The sequence below is a fragment of the Blennius ocellaris genome (assembly GCF_963422515.1).
Source record: "Blennius ocellaris genome assembly, chromosome: 12".
Lineage (NCBI taxonomy): Eukaryota > Metazoa > Chordata > Actinopteri > Blenniiformes > Blenniidae > Blennius > Blennius ocellaris.
Genome location: NC_137661.1, coordinates 916386 through 933635, shown reverse-complemented (window position 1 = coordinate 933635; position 17250 = coordinate 916386). Strand labels below are relative to the sequence as shown.

Below are 17250 nucleotides of genomic sequence, written 5' to 3'. Positions count from 1 at the left end.
TTCTGTTATGACTACAAAAACCTCAAGTGTCTACTACAGTATACATATAGAAAACATTTGATGATAGGACTTTTGTTGTAGCTGATATTTAATTTCGTCCCAATTCGTATCTGGTTTAGTTCTCAAAGTTTCTTTCTTTCAATTTTAATAAATGTTTTTCAAAGCCCCCTTTTCCTCTAATTCTTATGTTTTCTCTTTCTCTGTAATTCACTCTTTTGTCTATGGGGTTATATTTGTGCCAAAATTCTGAGCAAGCGATGGGAAAATTTGAGCGCAAAAAAATTAATTGTGCAAGCACACTAATAACATTTTGAGGAAATATTTAAATTGCGCAAAGACAAACTTGAGATTGCGCTCAAAAATCATTTCTGCGCTCAGATTCTTCCTCTGCGTGCTCAATCTCTCTCTCTCTCGCGCTCAACCTCTCTCTCTCGCGCTCAACCTCTCTCTCTCGCTCGCTCAAATCTCTCCACCTCCGCTCAAGTCCTGCTGTGCGCTCGCTCAAAATGTGCAAAGCCCAAATGTGACAGACACAGTTGTCCACCAATCACAGAAATTTGGGGCGGGCGTTGAATTCTGATTGGTTGCTTCGGTTTCTGGAAGTGCCTCATAACCGACGAAGAAGAAGAGGGAAAAACAAACTGCGAAGGAAAACAGAAATAAGGAAAACTAAAGATAATGATCCTGGATTACAACATGTTTTCCCCCGCAGTTTGTTTTTCCCTCTTCTTCTTCTTTTTCTTCTTTGTTGGTTATGAGGCACTTCCAAAATCCGAAGTAACCAATCAGAGTTCAACACCCGCCCCAAATTTCTGTGATTGGTGGACAACTGTGTCTGTCACATTTGGGCTTTGCACATTTTGAGCGAGCGCACAGCAGGACTTGAGCGCGGACCTGGAGAGATTTGAGCGAGCGAGAGAGAGAGAGAGGTTGAGCACGCAGAGGAAGAATCTGAGCGCAGAAATGATTTTTGAGCGCAATCTCAAGTTTGTCTTTGCGCAATTTAAATATTTCCTCAAAATGTTATTAGTGCTTGCACAATTAATTTTTTTGCGCTCAAATTTTCCCATCGCTCGCTCAGAATTTTGGCACAAATATAACCCCATACTTGTCTCGTTGTCACTGCATCAGTCGTGCTTTGAAGAACTAAAATTGTGTCAACTAATAATTTTCTGGCAAATATAAAAGGCAGGGCTCGTCCGGGATTTGAACCCGGGACCTCTCGCACCCAAAGCGAGAATCATACCCCTAGACCAACGAGCCGGCTGGAAACAGCTGATTCCAGATGCAAAAATAAATTTGAACACTCCTCCATATCTACACGACGTTATTTGTTTAAAATACTCAACGTCTGAATATTGTAACGCCCACACGTGGAAGAGTAAAAAGGGAAGTCTTGATGCTTGTAAAAGAGTAAAAAACAGCACAAGCTGTCTTCTACAGAATCAGTTACAGTCTGCTGCTCAGTGGAATGATATGAAGGACTTTTGCGATAAGCACATTTTTTCGGGGCATTTTAAGATAGATGGGGAACACTGAATTTTGCAGCAGTCGAGCAAAGCCGTCAAAAGAAGTGGGCTCGTCCGGGATTTGAACCCGGGACCTCTCGCACCCGAAGCGAGAATCATACCCCTAGACCAACGAGCCGCGTGTTCAACGCCGGCTTAACAGAAGAGATATAAACCTTAACATCACGGGTTATAGCATATTTTGTTATATTGCTAGTCATGATTTCAGATTTATGGACCACTTGCTACTTAAGTGGGTATTTTTAGATACGATTTCTTTCAAAATGTGTCAAGGAGGAACATCTTTCCATTATGAAGACCCATCCAAGATGGCGCCGATGCTTGTCCCTGCATGTCAGTGACAGTCGCTCAGCGGGACGTCGTGGTTAATGCTTTGGTCACTGTTGCAAGAGCAAAAACTGTTGTGCCACAAAACTTTTCTGACATCAGAAGGTGCTCAATCACATAACACTGTTTGCCTCACCTGCTGAACAGGAAAAGGGAAAGAAAAGAAATAGTACGTAACAGGCATCTGCGTCGAACGTGATGACATCACAGTCTGGGGCGGAGTTACCGCCTTTCACGAAGCGGCGTCTCGGTTCAGCGAGTTAAATATGTAAACAAATGAAGCTGTAGGCGATTGAAGCTACATTAAGTGAGTTTATGTAGCTCCAGCGTGGCGTGAGGGTTCACCGCGGTCCCAGCGGAGCTACTGCAGCTATTTCTTCGGACTCTGATCGACGTTTCTAACGTTCAAACAGTCAGAAGCGGCTGGATTCTAAAGAGTCGTCAAGTCAACCAGGAGACCCGATCGCCTGCGTGCGGAACCAGATGGAGACTTTCCTGGGTTCAATGCAGAATCCTGATCTGAGGTAATCCACACCGAGTGATACTTGAGATGTATTTCTCTTTGAGCCTCACGTGCACGCCCATTGAGAGAAAGAAATCTTAACAGGTGGCCACGTGGTTTGCGCGGTGTTTTGCAGCTCTGTCCTGACATCATGCGAGCCAGAGCTGCAGGAGCTCATGAGGCAGATCGACATCATGATCAACCACCAGAAGCGGGAGTGGGAGGCCGAGAGGAGGACTCTGGAGCACCGGCTGAACTGTGGAGAAGAGGAGCTCTCGACCCTGAGGAGCATCATTGAAAGGAGGGACCTGGAGGTGAACTCCATTGTGTTCACTTAGAACGACTAAAAACAGGAACATTATTGTCATTTACTTTACTACTAAGCATCTATTCTACCTGTTGATATCTAAGATAAGGCTTTTAACATTGCCCTGGCCGAGACAGCTGTCCAGCGCCATGTGTATAAAGCTCAGAAAAAACAAGTGCAAAGAAAAGTAACTTTAAATATCAAAACTCAATTATATGAAATGACAACCACTGCTTCAAATAAACTATTTCATATCTCTCAGAGATAAGTTGTAAAATGTATCATCGCATAGCTTGAAACATCTGTTGGCGAACTAAACGAGGATCTGAGGATAAATGATGCATTTGTGTAGACTAAACTACACAGCAGTATATAAAGTATTTAAAACTAGAAAAACTTTAAACCTTCATCAGTACAATGTAAGATACACATTTTTGCAGCAATAATATAAAGCCAAGAGAATCAAATATGACAGACAAAGTAACTACTTTTTCCTTCAACACTTTAAGTACATTGTGCCAGTAAGATTACATTAATTTCAGAGTAACTTTCGAATCCAGGACTTTGAGGAAGATATATTCACCACATTGTAGTCGGTGTGCTTTTAGAAGTCAGAAATCACCTGCACGCGTTTCGGATCTGGTATGGGTCTGTTACTTTTCATTTAATAATACATTCAAATGGGCTTTTATTTAAAATGTATTTTGTTGTATGTGTATTCTTTCTGATTTCTTGTTGGTGATGATATGGAGAACTTAAAAAACCAAAATAAATTCCCTACATTTTTGTGTTTCATTCCCACTGTCCTCCTCACCTGTAGATTGGATTGCTTCACAAGCAGAGAGAAAATGTCCAGACAGATCGACAGGAGATGGTTTCCAAGTATGAACAACAGCTGCAGAAAGTCCGGGAGGAGGTGATGCCGCTTTTCGCAGTCCAATCATTTCTCAATGTAGGTGAGAACTACTATCGCTAAACATCTGGCTTATGGAACTGTGCATGTTTGACCCTCTGCAGTTGGATAAATTGAAGAAAAGTTACCACAAGCTTCAGCGCAAACAACTCAAGGAGGCGAGTGGAGCAGCAAAGGAGACGAACCTCTCAAAGGTCAGCCCGAAAACCTCTGTACATTAGCATTTTGTCCTGATGGCGATCCAGTGGTTACATCTGGTATCTCACATCAAGTCCCTGGCTTGAAACTTCGGGCTTCCTGGATGGTGTCTGCATGTTCTTGCTATGGTTTCGAGGTACTGCAGCTTTTAATATGAGTCAGGGTGATGAAATGGTGTCATTTGTGATGGGAAAACAGGAATAGGAGGCATTTCAAAAGTAATTCAGTATTTTCTTTAATACACACATTTTAGATCTGAATATAATAAAGACAAATTTGACAGGATCTGTACATTGTAGGCATTTAGGTCTGCAATTTAGAAAGATAATTAATGTTGTTCTTCATGAATCCAAATAGCCATGAGGCTGGGAGCTGACAGAAATGCTTCCTGTTGCACATTAGATAAAAGGATGGATGAATTTCCTCCAGACCTTTCACTGATTTTCCATCCTTGCCTCTCGCTGGCTGCATGAACTATTGCCTTCCGGTGTAGTTGCAGGAGAACTACCAGCGGTCCGGAGAGTGGGAGCTGCAACGTGTCCAGTACCAACAACAGCTCAGGCAGCTGGAGGCTCAGAATAAAACCCTGAGTGATGAGCTCTCTGAAACCAAAGTTTGAACACATCAATACTCAACATGACGCCAACTCAAAGGGCAATCCTGATGGCCAGTCGTTTACCAACGTGTGTCCTCTCACTTCGTCCTCAGTCTCAGTTTGCGTCGGTGGAGAGGGAGCACAGGGAGTGCTGTTTGGAGACGCAGCGTCTGCGCGCTCTGTTGGAGGACGCTCAGGACAGAACGCACGCACAGGAGCTCCAACTGGAGCGTCTCCGACCTCTGGAGACGTGGCTGGGCCAGAGCGAGAGCGACCAGCAGGTTAGAGACAACCTTTTGTAGATTTAGTTAAAGATGATGCATGTCGTTTATTTGAAAAAATTACACTGCTGCAGTTTTCAAATGTATGACCATTAAGAAGAGGATTCTTGGATATTTCCAGCAGAGTGGAAAAGCCATAAAGCAGGTGTGGAAAAAAAGCTTTTGAAGTTTATTTTATAGATAAAGACCCTATACCTTAGAATACTAATACTAATATATATTACCAGATTTGTTTTAAAAGCATGCACATTTTTTCTACACCAGAGACTATTCTGTTCAACCCTGGCTTATTATTGAATTGAATTTATTCCGGCAATCTTCAGAGGGCTAAACAAAAACGGAACATGCATCAACCTTTATATTCGGTATGACGGGGATATCTGAGGGCTTCCTCGACCTCTTTCTTTCACAACACAAATTCCCCCAATCTGCAACTTAACACAATTTGAGCAGCATTAACAAGGATCTATTCACCGACTGTCCCATAGCTGCTTCCAGAGGAGCGACACACCACACTGAACCCCCAGGATTCGTTTGTACGGAGGACGAGTCTGGAGAGCCAGAGGCTTCTCAATGAAACCACCAGACTGAACCAAACGCTGCAGGCGAAAGAACAAGTAATTCGGTGAGTGGACACAAGGGGGCGAGCTATACCAGCTGCACTCCTTGATAAACATTGGGTTTTCCCCCTGTGGTCCTGGAGAGTTGCATGTCTTATCTTCTGCAGAGCTTCATTGTGATCCATCTGCAACCTGCAGGGCCGGGGGGGTTTCAGGCTCAGGGACTGGATGGGCAGCAGCGGTCGCAGTGTGTCTGCAGAAAACCAGTGTGTATTTGTCAGATGTTGCTTTGTCGACACAGCTCCTTGGAGGATTGCCTGGCAGTTCAGGGCTGCTCCGGTGTGGAAACTCTCCGGCGAGATCTGGAGAAGAATTTGGCGAAGCTTCACGGCACCCAGATGTGTGAGATGCATCTCAAGGCTGAGCTGGCGTGTTTCAGAGAGAGGTGAATGCTGCAGCTTCTGCGCGCCATCACTGGACACAAGAGTTTCCATTCTTTGCATTCCCAGCCTCCAGAAGCCTCCCACAGCAGACCATTCGATCAGTAGACCCTCACATTCTTATCATGGCTTCCCATAAATGCGTTGTCCTCTCCTGAACGTTATGGTCTCTTGCTCAAAATGACCTGATTTTGTTGTGTTTGCTGAGAAATGAGGGTCATTATTCACCACAAGACATAAAGCTGGCAGATCTTTCAGGAATTTGAGCTCCAGTTACTTGTAAGACGTCATTAATCACCTTTTCCCAGAAGATAAGTGTCCTTGGAGAAAAAATGTCAGAATATTGCATGATTTTTACATCAGGATCTCCATTACAGGAGTGCTTGGTGCTGTGGCCAAGTTCATATTTATAATTATCGACCTAAGTGGTATTGTGTCTGTTTAGTTTTTTTATGTGCTTTATTTTGATCACACATTGTTGGAGATGAGTAACTCATCCTATTTTCCTTCAGAATTAAACATAGAGGAAAATATTCCAAAATGTAATTACCGGTAAGTAAAGTTTATTTATAAAACGCTTTTCACAGATAAAAATCACAAAGTGCTGTACATGAAATGGGAGCAATAAAAACAAAACATAAGAATTTCATAAAATAATTTATATGAAAGAAATTCTGCTCAGTCAGTGTAGTCTACTAGAAATTGGTATTGCTGCAGATAATTAAGTAGAATTTAAACATATTTTAGGATTATTTTATTCCTAATTTTTTAGACATAAGATTTATTTCTCATTGTCTATTCGCTTAAAAAAAATCTATAAATCCTTCCTGTGTACAGTTGCAGAACTGTCTCTGCTGTTGTTCCTCTGCTAAAGGTGCTACGTGACGCCAACGTTGTGGAAATTACTCTGAATATCCTTGTCATCATTTGAGCTGAGAGTGTCAAAAGGGAATTTTTGTTAATGTTTTCAACAGGTTGCATCACCTTGGCCACATTCTTGTTTCTGCAGCACAGATGTATGAAACATGTGGACGTCACACACCCATTGTCGTTTAGATAGAAGAACCATCAAACTTAAGAAAAAGTCCCTGAGTGGATGTGTGGTTAGTTTGGTACCCTGTACATTCATTCAGTTTGTATAAATTATATATCTATACACTGTACAACACTGTGGTGTTAGAAATGTGACCACCGCCTATGTTCTATGTGAAACTTGTCAATATTCAAGTGTGTGTGTTCTCTGTTTGGACTCAGGCTGGAGAAGGTCAGCAGACACTCAAAGATGGAGATGCAGCTGGAGAAGCTGCAGGCAGAGTGCGCCTCCTCTCTAGCAGAAGTGAAAAAGGTCACAAAATGGGGACGGGGCTCACGTTGTCTCCTCTGTTGTGCGTTAACGTCGGGTCTGTACTAAATTCCCTCGTGGCCTTCTTGATGCCGTGCAGCTCAGGGAGGAGCGGCGGCGGGCCGAGCAGACTCACGGCGGCGAAGTGGAGGGGATGAGGAAGGAGGTGTCGCAGCTGACCGGCGAGCTGCACCAGCGCGACCTCGCCATCGCCGCACTGCACGGCTCCTCGTCTGGAGTGGAGCGGCGGCTCGGTGAGGAGGTGGAGCGAGCGGAGCAGAGGGCGGCCGAGCTCCGGGTGAGTGGAGAGCATCTGTGTCTGAATTCATGAAATGTGAAGTAAAGTTGGAGGAAACGGAAAAATAGAAAGAGACCTTCCACATGGTTCCTGGACCCCCTGAGGGAACGAAGATAGCACATTTCACTTCACGGTCATGTTTTGGTACATCAGGTCCCAATGAAGAATAAGTTCAGATTTAAGCAATCATTATCTTGCACATATAATGAATAGAAATACTTTTAACATATGTCTTTCTTGGAAGTGATGTCTTATTTAATTAAACTGTGATACCCTTACATGCCCTCTGGCTGCTGTGCCTGGTAAACAAGCACAACACCATCTGGATGTAATCGTTTGTTCGTCAGTCGTTAAATTTCGTTGAAATGTTCCATCCTGATTACAGTCGGTGATCAAAACAACCTGTTGTTCAGAAGAAGCCCAGCTATGCAGAAGTGCTGCATAAAGCACAAGTTCTACTAATCAGTGTCGTTCAACAGCACAAACCGCACCCTGAGAGTCGGGAACCTTCTGAACTGCTCAGTTCCTTCAGTGATGAAAGTTGAATGAGTACAACTGCTTATGCAGAATAGATGGACTTTGTATTTGTAGCCAGGACAGCAGACCTGCTTTTTGCAGTCTAAAATGTAGAAAGCAGAAAAGTTGGATTGCATAGACGTTCAGAGCCGGGATTAAACCACAAATCAAGGGGTTGGAGTCTCGTTCAACCACCTGAGCAACACCTGGCCAAGGAGTTTTGTTTTCTTCTTATAAACGAGCTTAAATTCATGATATTATTGGATGTTTTTTTTACGTGATGTTTCTTCATGAAATATTTTAAATTCAAATCCAGGAATCCACTCAAAAGTCTCGACTGCCCTGTAATACCACACTGTGCCACTGGATGGTGTCATGAGTCACTACCAAGTCTGGTGAAAGGAGCAGTAAACCTCATGACGACTGAGGTGTTTGTGTTAAGACTAACAAATACTGTGATGAACTGTCCACTGCCTGATGGCATACTGGACTCTCTGGTGACTCGTTGCTGACACCACATGGCCAACAGTGATATGACTGAAATTTCAGTTTTTATTAATTATTATTAATGCCACCTGTGTGATTGCTGTGTCCAGGGTTTGATTGAAAAGAGTCACTTTCTCTTTATAACTTCCTCATGTTGACGCATACACAGCTGGGGAGTCTGCAGACTGAGAACCAGCAGCTGAAAGGTCTGCTGCAGAAACTCCAGACTTCTTCAACAAAGGTTTGTCTGCTTTCTTGTTTACAGGCGTCATGAGAACGTCTTGCTGGCTGCATTGGCCCGGACTGCTTGTTGCTCAACCCAACTCACCTCTGACCTCCCTCTCCGCACAGGGAGGAGATTCCTCGCTGGCCCAGCTGAGGGAGAGTTATTTGTCTTCTCTGAGTGGCCTTGAGCAGGAGAATCTGCAACTGAGGCAGATGCTCAGTCGCAGGCAGACGCAAATCTCCCACCAGACCTGTGAGAACAATTATGACCAAGCTCTCCTAAGCCATGCTGCTCCAGACCGGCCGCAGCCGGCTCCGCACCGGTAGGTGACACACACACACACACACACGCACACGCACACGCACACGCACAGAACTGCAGCACCAAGCTGCTATGAATCTCATCTTTTCCGACAGGCTGCAGGAGGATGTGCTGCTGAGGGAAGCTAACATACAAGAGGGAAACCCTGGCTATGGAGAGAAGATCCAGAGGCTTTTCAAAGAGCTTCAGACTCTGGCCGATTCCCCCAAGGACCAACCTGGCAGCCAGGACAGCAGACCTCCTTCATCCTCTTCCTCCTCTTCCTCCAGCGGCAGTGACAGACTGTTCAGGGTGAACTCTGTGTCGGCTTCACCTGCCAATGAATCTGCTGCTGAGGGACGAAGTGCGAGCTCCAGAGGCTCTCCACACTCCACCTCCACAGAGAGGGTGATTCCCTCAGTGATGATTATCATCAAAACAGTGTTTATTGTCTCTGTTGTGCAGAAACTCTCACAGGTTTGTGTTTTCTCCCCTCCTCAGGAGACTGTGCCTGCATCCCCAGCACACGGCACAGTCTGTCGTTTCCTGGAGGAGGAGAGTGTGCGCTGCACGGAGCTGCAGCACAGACTGGACAGTCACATCCAGGGCCTGAGAGACAGCAGCGTCAGGACCTTGTCCAAGTACCTGCCCAGCACGGCAGGACCCCATCCTCCTCACACCTCGGGGCAGAGTAGTCAGTGACCGGGCCGCAGAGGTGGCAGTGACTCTTCTCACCTTTACACTTTGCTGTTCAGAATAACAACAAACTCACGTGATTAAACTTTGGGAGTATTAAACCCTTTTTATTCTTTTTAAGTTTTGCACATTTGACTTCACCAAGTGTTTCTTAATATCATTGGTTTGCAATAGTTAACATCAGGCTAGACTCATCAAAAAAAGATTTACAAAAAATACAACGCAGATTAATCATTTCACACCAATAAATGTGTTTATAAATGAATGTTTGTCCATAAGGAGCGACTAACATCATCTCAGCTTTTGTTTTCCCAAATCTTTCCGTGGTAAAACTAATATTGTGTAAATCACGTTAATGTCCACAAACTATCAAATACAGGAGAACGTTCATACTTAACCTTCACATGGCCAAGAGTGTGAGGCTCGTGTCAAATTACAAGTACTAAATGTGAACTGCATGTACATTCTGCATTACTGAAAGAGAAGCTTAGACCAAATAGAGAGAAATAGCCAATAAAAGGAAGAAGCTTAATCAGCTTGTGTTCTAGAGAGGCTGTTCCTCTTTACCACTGGCTGATAAATATGTTACTAAAACTTTAAATCAAAAAAGCTTCTGCAATGGGATTCCAGATTATGAAAATTCTAATAATAGGTGATTTTTAAATGTCAAATTAGAGGCACTGTGGTCCTTCATTTGATTGTAGTTCAATTTAGCACCTCATCTGTTTACTCTCATCACACAGCAGCTGTGTACTTGCTATCTTGCACAACAGGATGAGTTCTGCACAGTAGGTTTGAATTAAACTGGATTTACTCTTTCTTCAAACTCCTGGATGGACGGTTGTGAATAATGTTCTCTTCCCTAATGTCATTGTCCACCTAGAACTTACAAAATTGACAAGTCAGTATGCAGACGCTTTCATTTTATAACTGGCCAACAGTGTGTACAGTCGCCTCCTTTTACCTTCTTCACTAGAGAAGGGACACAAGGGACTACAGATGCAAATTAGCTTAAAGCTACAATCTGGTATAGTGCATCAAATGGCAACATTTATGTTTTAACTGTACATTGTCCCTTTTAAATAAATTTTATATTCATTCATTCACTGTTCATCTTCATTGAAATATATAATTTAAGTGTTTCAGCCATTCGTCCATGTTTACCTTTTGGTCAGACTCAAAATCTTATTCTTAAAATGACTCCTGTGTGTCCAGAGGAACCAAGTCTTTTCTAATAAAGAAGTGGATCACTGCATTGCTCCATGTTTGTTTGACTTATGATAGTTGAATTTGGCTTCAGCAACGTGTCAGACTTCTGACCTCAAGTGGCATTTTTATGTATTTTCTTTCTCCAGGATAGCTGCATACTCCCATTTTTCAGCTGGTCTGGAATGTATTGTGAGAACGAGAAAAGAATGTCTCTGTGAGCTAGACGACATCCGTCCTCCCCACACGTCTGTCGTAAGCAGGAAAATACCGCATACATACTGTACGTCTCGTCTCTAAGGAGGGACGGCTCGCTCTGCAAGCTCCTCTTTTCCCTCGTTAACGCGACCCCCCAACCCCACCATCGCCGCCGCCCACCCTGCAGAGGCCCTCCAGCTCGTCTAGCGCAGGAATGCGCGCACCATGCCAATGCTGTCATGAACCTTCCCCTGCGGCCGGCTTTGTCCTCATCATTAGAAAGCTGATGGAATGTTAATATCAACCATGTGGAGGACCGAAGGGCCGAGCAGAGGGGGGTGCCGTTAGGCCTTTACTGCTTCCCTAATGAAGGACACGCCGACAGAATGGAAATGAAGGGAAAAACAAATCTCAAGAAATGTGTGTTTCTGATTTTTGCCGTCATACTAAAACAATAACAAAGCTGTTGTAATGCTCGGCTGCCTCTGGGTCCTCTGACTTCTCCCTCTGGTATTTGGTAGCCTGTGTTACGAGCACTGTAAGCCCCAACAAACAGCACTGAGGAATTTGGCAAGGCAGGCATTCCTCTGGCTCTCTTTGGAGGGAGGTGAAAATGTTTTTATATGTGGAGATTCCTTGAAGGGGCCTTGTGAAAGGGAGGAGAGCGGCTGATTCAAGCCCAGCGAGGGCTTGGATGACTATTTACCTAATGATCCACAGAAAAACACACTCCAGAATACAAGATGATCAAGGAAGCATTAAATCGTCGAGTTTAATGAACTGAGGACTCTTTGACTTGTTGAGCTAAACGTTACAAGTGCAATTAGTATTTATGGGGCAAAAAAAGGACCCTCAATGTCTAGTTTAATATTTCAGATGCAAAACACTGGCAGACTTGGAAGAGATCATATTTAACATTGAATGAAAGTTGCACAAGTGGTTTTCAAAACAAAGTCTCTGTTCAGAAAGTTGTCAACTCCTAACTGGAGCTGACCGATGTACTTTGACACATTGTCTAATATATTTTCTGATGAACATTATAAAGATAATTAACCTGTAGGGCTTTACTTCATAAACAAATGCCACTAAACCAGCAGTTGGATATCTGCTCAAGTGCACCAAAATATGATTAAACCAGCAGCTCCTGCAGGAATCTGCAGTATTTAAGACGAAAAGAGACTTTTTTCCTATTTCTGTTCAAATTAATAAATGTCCAGAGCTGCAATAATGTTTCACTTTCAAACAAAGTTAGCATGGTTAATACATTTATATGTATAGTTTGCTATTTTTTTGTTGACATTTTTTTTAAATTTTGTAACCAAATTTAAGCTGCATTCCGTTATTAGTAGTTCAACTAATTACTTTTAACATAACTAGAATTTTTAGCGGTTTTAGTTTTATCGTTCCTTCCCAGTAAACAAACAATGGTGTACCTGGACAGAAAAGCAAACGTGTCACTCCTCATCATCCAAGACGTTTCTATCTTTTTAATTTGTTCAGGGTTAGCATCCCAAGAGGTGCAGCGGGAAACTGTTTATTTATTGCCTTGTCGAATTATGATATTGTTGGGATTTATGGTTGGTAATTAGAATAAATAATTACTGTAAGTAATGGATTACTGAAAGTAATTTAGGAAAAATTGGAATTACTAATGAAGTAAACGGTTAGTTACTCATCAGCAACTCCTAGAGTAATTGAGTAATTACTCAAAAGTTAATAAATTATCAAAAATAATTTATTAATAAAAATTATTAATTTGCATAAATTGGTTATTTATCAAATAATAATTAAATCGGGGCACCACCAGCTAAGCTGGAAATAGCTAATACCAAATTTCAGTCTCGTTTGTCAAAAAGGGTTATTTAAGTAAAGTTAATATTTCTGTGTAAATATAACAATATTAAATAACGAGGAAGGTGTGAGATTCGAGCACAGACTGTTACAAACCAGTGAATTGTCAACAATAAATACACAATGATAACCAAGAATCGATCAATTCAGTTAAAATGCGTTTATTAACAAAAAGTATCTATTCAAAAATAATTCATAAATCATTTATTAAAACAACACAATTAAGTAATAAACAATCAAACACGAAGATCTAATCTATTAAACAGCAAACACTATGTACAAAGAAAGAGGGTGTGTGTGTGTGTGTGAGAGTGTGTATGAGTGAGTGTGTGGAAGCCTGAGTGGGGTGTAATGACCACGAACGTCCACCAGGTGGCGGCAGGCGTTGGAGGGTCAGTGTGTGTGGGTGTAATGACCTCGAACGGACACTAGATGGCGGCAGGCGTCTAGTTCGAGGCAGTAACCGTAATGACCACTAGGGGCGCGGCGGCGCACGGAGGGAGAATGCAATGACTCGACTTGTCCACCGAGTGGCGGTCTTTCAAGAGATTGCAATCACCAACGCGGCCACCAGAGGCGCTTGGCGCACTCTTTCTGGACAGCGTGACGTCACTGTGCTCGTGCACGGCTCGTGAGCCTGCTAGGAGCACGCCTGGGGGCTCGCGGCTGAGAAATCCCAGGGACAGTGAACTACACACGGTCACAGAAGCGCATGCAGCAGCGCGCGGCTGCTTTTACGCGATCGTTTATGAGGAGGAGAGGAAAAATGAAAAGGAGGGAGGGAGAAGGGCAGTGGACAGAATATGTTCAGCTCTGCACACTGTCTTGGACTACACAGTCTAGAAATGGTCTGTACAGGTTGAGAGAGCGAGCGAGAGAGAGAGAGAGAGAGGAGGTTCGCGTGGATGTAAATCCAACGCGCAGACACAGATTGGTTGGAAACAGGGATCGGCGTCCCTGACTTCAACACAATAATAAACACACAGCAATATTACAGTCACGTTATTCTCATTGTCTGCCCAGACTCTAAGCCTTACTCAGTTTGATGAGGGTGAACGTGCTGCCGGCGGCCGGGAAAGTGCGTTGATTTCCCGGCTGGAGCTTGTTTTTCTCTCTGGCGTCCCAGGTAAACAAGCTAAAATGGTCTGTGGACAGGGAAAAGTCCACAGGATGATCCGAGGAGGATCAAGCGCTTCTTTTGAGGAGGGGGGAGAAGAAGCGGCTTCAGGTCTGCATGCGGGAGGACGGTGCGCTGGCAGCTGCACACTCGGACTCCGGTGAAGAAGAAAAAAAGGAAAAAGGGAAAAGTAGAAGTAGTTCCACGGTGGTTGTCGGCTCGTCCGGCCGGGTGTGGAACTCCGGGCCCGGTCAGCGGGCACACGTGGCACTTCGTCTCCGTGCGAAACGGATGCGTCCGTCTTTACGCAGGTTTCAACATTGGAGAGGCAGAAATCACCCCGGCGGGGGTGTTTTATACCTCTTGTTGTGGTTTCGTGTTACCGGTCGGCTCTGGGTCATGTGGACCAATCCTGACGGAGGGCCCGCCCTGGACCTTCCAGCTGGTGAGGGAGCTCTCAGGCTCCCCCTGCCGTTGGCCTCTAGTATTGCACCTTGGACGGGGGGGTCCAGGGGGTGATCACGTGACCAATGGCAGACTTTTTCAGTTGTAGGCATGTGGTCCTTTGTTCTCAAAACGTGGTCCCCCCCCTCCCCCTTCCATGAGGTTGAGTGGCCCCCAACATCCCCCCTTTGGTCCGAAGAGTGGGATGCGGATCTCAGGCTTTGGAGCAAACCTGGGCCGAAACGTCTATGAGTCTGTGAATGTCCCAATGTCCTGTGGAACACAAGGTCATTTTCTGTCCAACAGTTCATACATGAGGTTATTGTCCGAGCAGGGCAAGGCTAGTCTGGGCAGGGTAAGGCTAGTCTGGGCAGACCTACTATTCCTGTTCTAACTATCTAAGCCTTCATACATTTCATTTCTTACAAGTGCATCACCAGTGAAAATGAAAGAGGTAGGAAAGGGCAGGAAAGTTGAAGAACAGGAGGGAGATGGGTTAGTAGGCAGCTCGAGGACAAGTTTACAAAAGCTGAGGTACCGGATACAAGGATTGGAGTCTGATCTGTAAAATGTGGATGTGGTTGCACCAGTGAGCAAGTGTCCAAAAGCCACCGGCCGTCTGGGGGGTTTTGGTGCACCTGCTCCGGTGAGGAGTGAGAGTGAAGTGTGGTGTGTGGAGGTGCACGTGTGTGTTCCCTTCCAAAACCCAACTTTCACTACAGAGGCTTAAAACTGTACACATTATTTCTGTTAATAATGGCTAAGTTTTGAAGAAATCACAACTCTTGGCTCTGTGGTTTCACAGAGGTTAAAATAGCACTGCCGAGACTGTCAGATGTATCTGTGAAGGTTGTATAACCGTGGTGGTGTTAGTCTTGAGAAATTGCTCAACCCGGGTTAGTGGAGCTAAGTAAGGTGGTTCTACCTGTACTGAAGCTGCTAACGGAGGAGCTAATCTCCCTTCGATCTCGTGTGAGATTTCTGACTATACACAGGGGTTATTTCTCCTAAACAATACTTGACTGGTCTAAGGCATGCTAAGTGGTGTTAACAGAGCTGGATATGAGTTTACAGTGACTATATTTCCCTGAATGGTTCAACTCAAGCTTTGTAACTGCTCATGTTGTCTAAGGAGGCAGGGTTAGATTTCTGATGGTGGCAGGGGTTAGTACATGCACCTGCTGGGAGCTGAGCATGCTGGCACTAAACCCTACTGATTAAAATCTGTTCTGCTCCTGGAATGGAGGTTCTCCCCCCCTCGCTAGGGGAGGAGTTAACCTTACTCCGAGGGAGTAAATCGATTGAGTGGCTCTGCGATGCAGGCCGTGACAACACTGACCTCTTCTGGCTGGTCCAGAAGGTGCAGTGTAAGGTCATTTCTCTACCAGTCATTCTTTGGAGGGAGTGGAACCTGTGGAGTGGTGTATGGTGGACCGATTGGTCACCAACACCCGTTGGAGGCTCACGTCTCCATCTGCACCACCGCTGTTGCCATACCGGAGTATGTGTGTGGTGCTGTGGTTGACTCTGTCAACCTGAGGAAAATGACTAGGAGTGGTATGGTGAATGGAGGTTGGCCTCCATTACCAAAATGTCGTACAGGGCAACCATGACACTGCGTGTGGCATGTGTGCCTGTCTGAGTCGACCAAAGATGGGAAGCTCCAGTGGCTGAACGCTTGGTTCAGAAGGAGGGCAGCAGCCGGAATGGCTGTGTCAAGATGGAGGCTCCCAAGTTATGACACGTTAGTCGGGCTCTGAGGTTTTGACTGGCGTGAACTCTCCCTGCTGGGGGTTCAGTCCCATCAGCGCCACCTATGAGCCCAATGAATTCAGCTTTGGTGCGGCCTCCCAAACTATGCTGAGAGCAAGTTTGGTTCACGCTACCAGAAGTTGATAAAGGACGTGTCGTGTCTCGGCTAAATGTTCCTCACAGGTGCAGTGACGCATGAGGAAGTCATCCACATAGATGAGGGTTGCCGTGAGCAGCAATGTTGCTCATCATGGTGTGGAGAAGGATGGTAGACACCGATGGTGGGTCTAAGTAGCCGAAGTGGCACCGGTTCCAGGCGGACGCCAAAGGAAGAAACTAGCTGCTACTGGTTAGCGGGGACCACCTTTGTGGTCCAGCACCGCTTTACCGCGTATACAGCTAGAAAGAGTATGTACTGGTGTACAGAAGATGGCGGTGCCTCAAGGTCAGTGGGGACGCACGCCAGGTGGAGGTCTGTGACCCCCCTTTCGTGCGAGACCCGCGCGAAGATCGTGTGATAATCGCGGAAGACCTCAATGAATGCATCTCCTCGTTTCTGCTGTGTAAAGCGCTAGCTTTAGCAGGGTGTGGCTCGGTCTTTGACTCGAAACCTGAATAAGGTTCTTCTGGTACAGACGCGGTCTGTTTCCCTGAAGTGTCTGTATTCTCTGGTTGAGTCATCAGAGCCTGCACAACCAGGTCACCTTCAGTGCTCGGTTTTGTTCCATGGAGAACATGTTCAAGGTTAACATGGTGAGCGCTGGTGATGGTTTTGGTTGTGGGAATGAGGAGAGCGGTGTCATGCGTGTCGTCACTGGTGGGGGACGACGGCAGGTTGTCAGTGAGAGGCACCATCAGTTCAAGATTGTGAAATGAACTGTCAGTTGACATCTCTAACGGTGGAAATGCGGTCACTTTAATCTGACCGCGTGTCAGATTGTGGACCTGCGGGTTGGCTGAACGATTGTTCAGCTCCAGATGAGATGTGTCACAGATCACCGGCACGGGATCTGGACAGCGAGTCGAGGAGGCACATGAACCAGGGACCTTGGTTAAGGTCTGGAGTGACCGTGCTGAAAGTGAGCGGTGGCTCGGAACTTTAAGCAGGCCGGCGTCGGTGGCCGATCTCTCGGACCAGCGCGCCAAAGGTGCTTCCGAAACCGAGG

General features: G+C 45.2%; 1 protein-coding gene across 1 annotated transcript; it reads left to right on the top strand.

The window, feature by feature from the left end:
* Positions 1-2115: 2115 nt before the first annotated feature.
* cep63 (centrosomal protein 63) lies at positions 2116-10539 on the top strand. The gene is made up of 14 exons (XM_080505819.1): positions 2116-2380; positions 2495-2672; positions 3486-3581; positions 3683-3772; positions 4270-4389; positions 4485-4652; positions 5141-5277; positions 5514-5657; positions 6907-6997; positions 7095-7292; positions 8464-8535; positions 8646-8842; positions 8937-9228; positions 9322-10539. Exons 1-14 carry the CDS (start codon positions 2340-2342, stop codon positions 9520-9522), a joined length of 2025 nt encoding a protein of 674 aa, XP_080361945.1. The 5' UTR covers positions 2116-2339; the 3' UTR covers positions 9523-10539.
* Positions 10540-17250: the final 6711 nt, after the last annotated feature.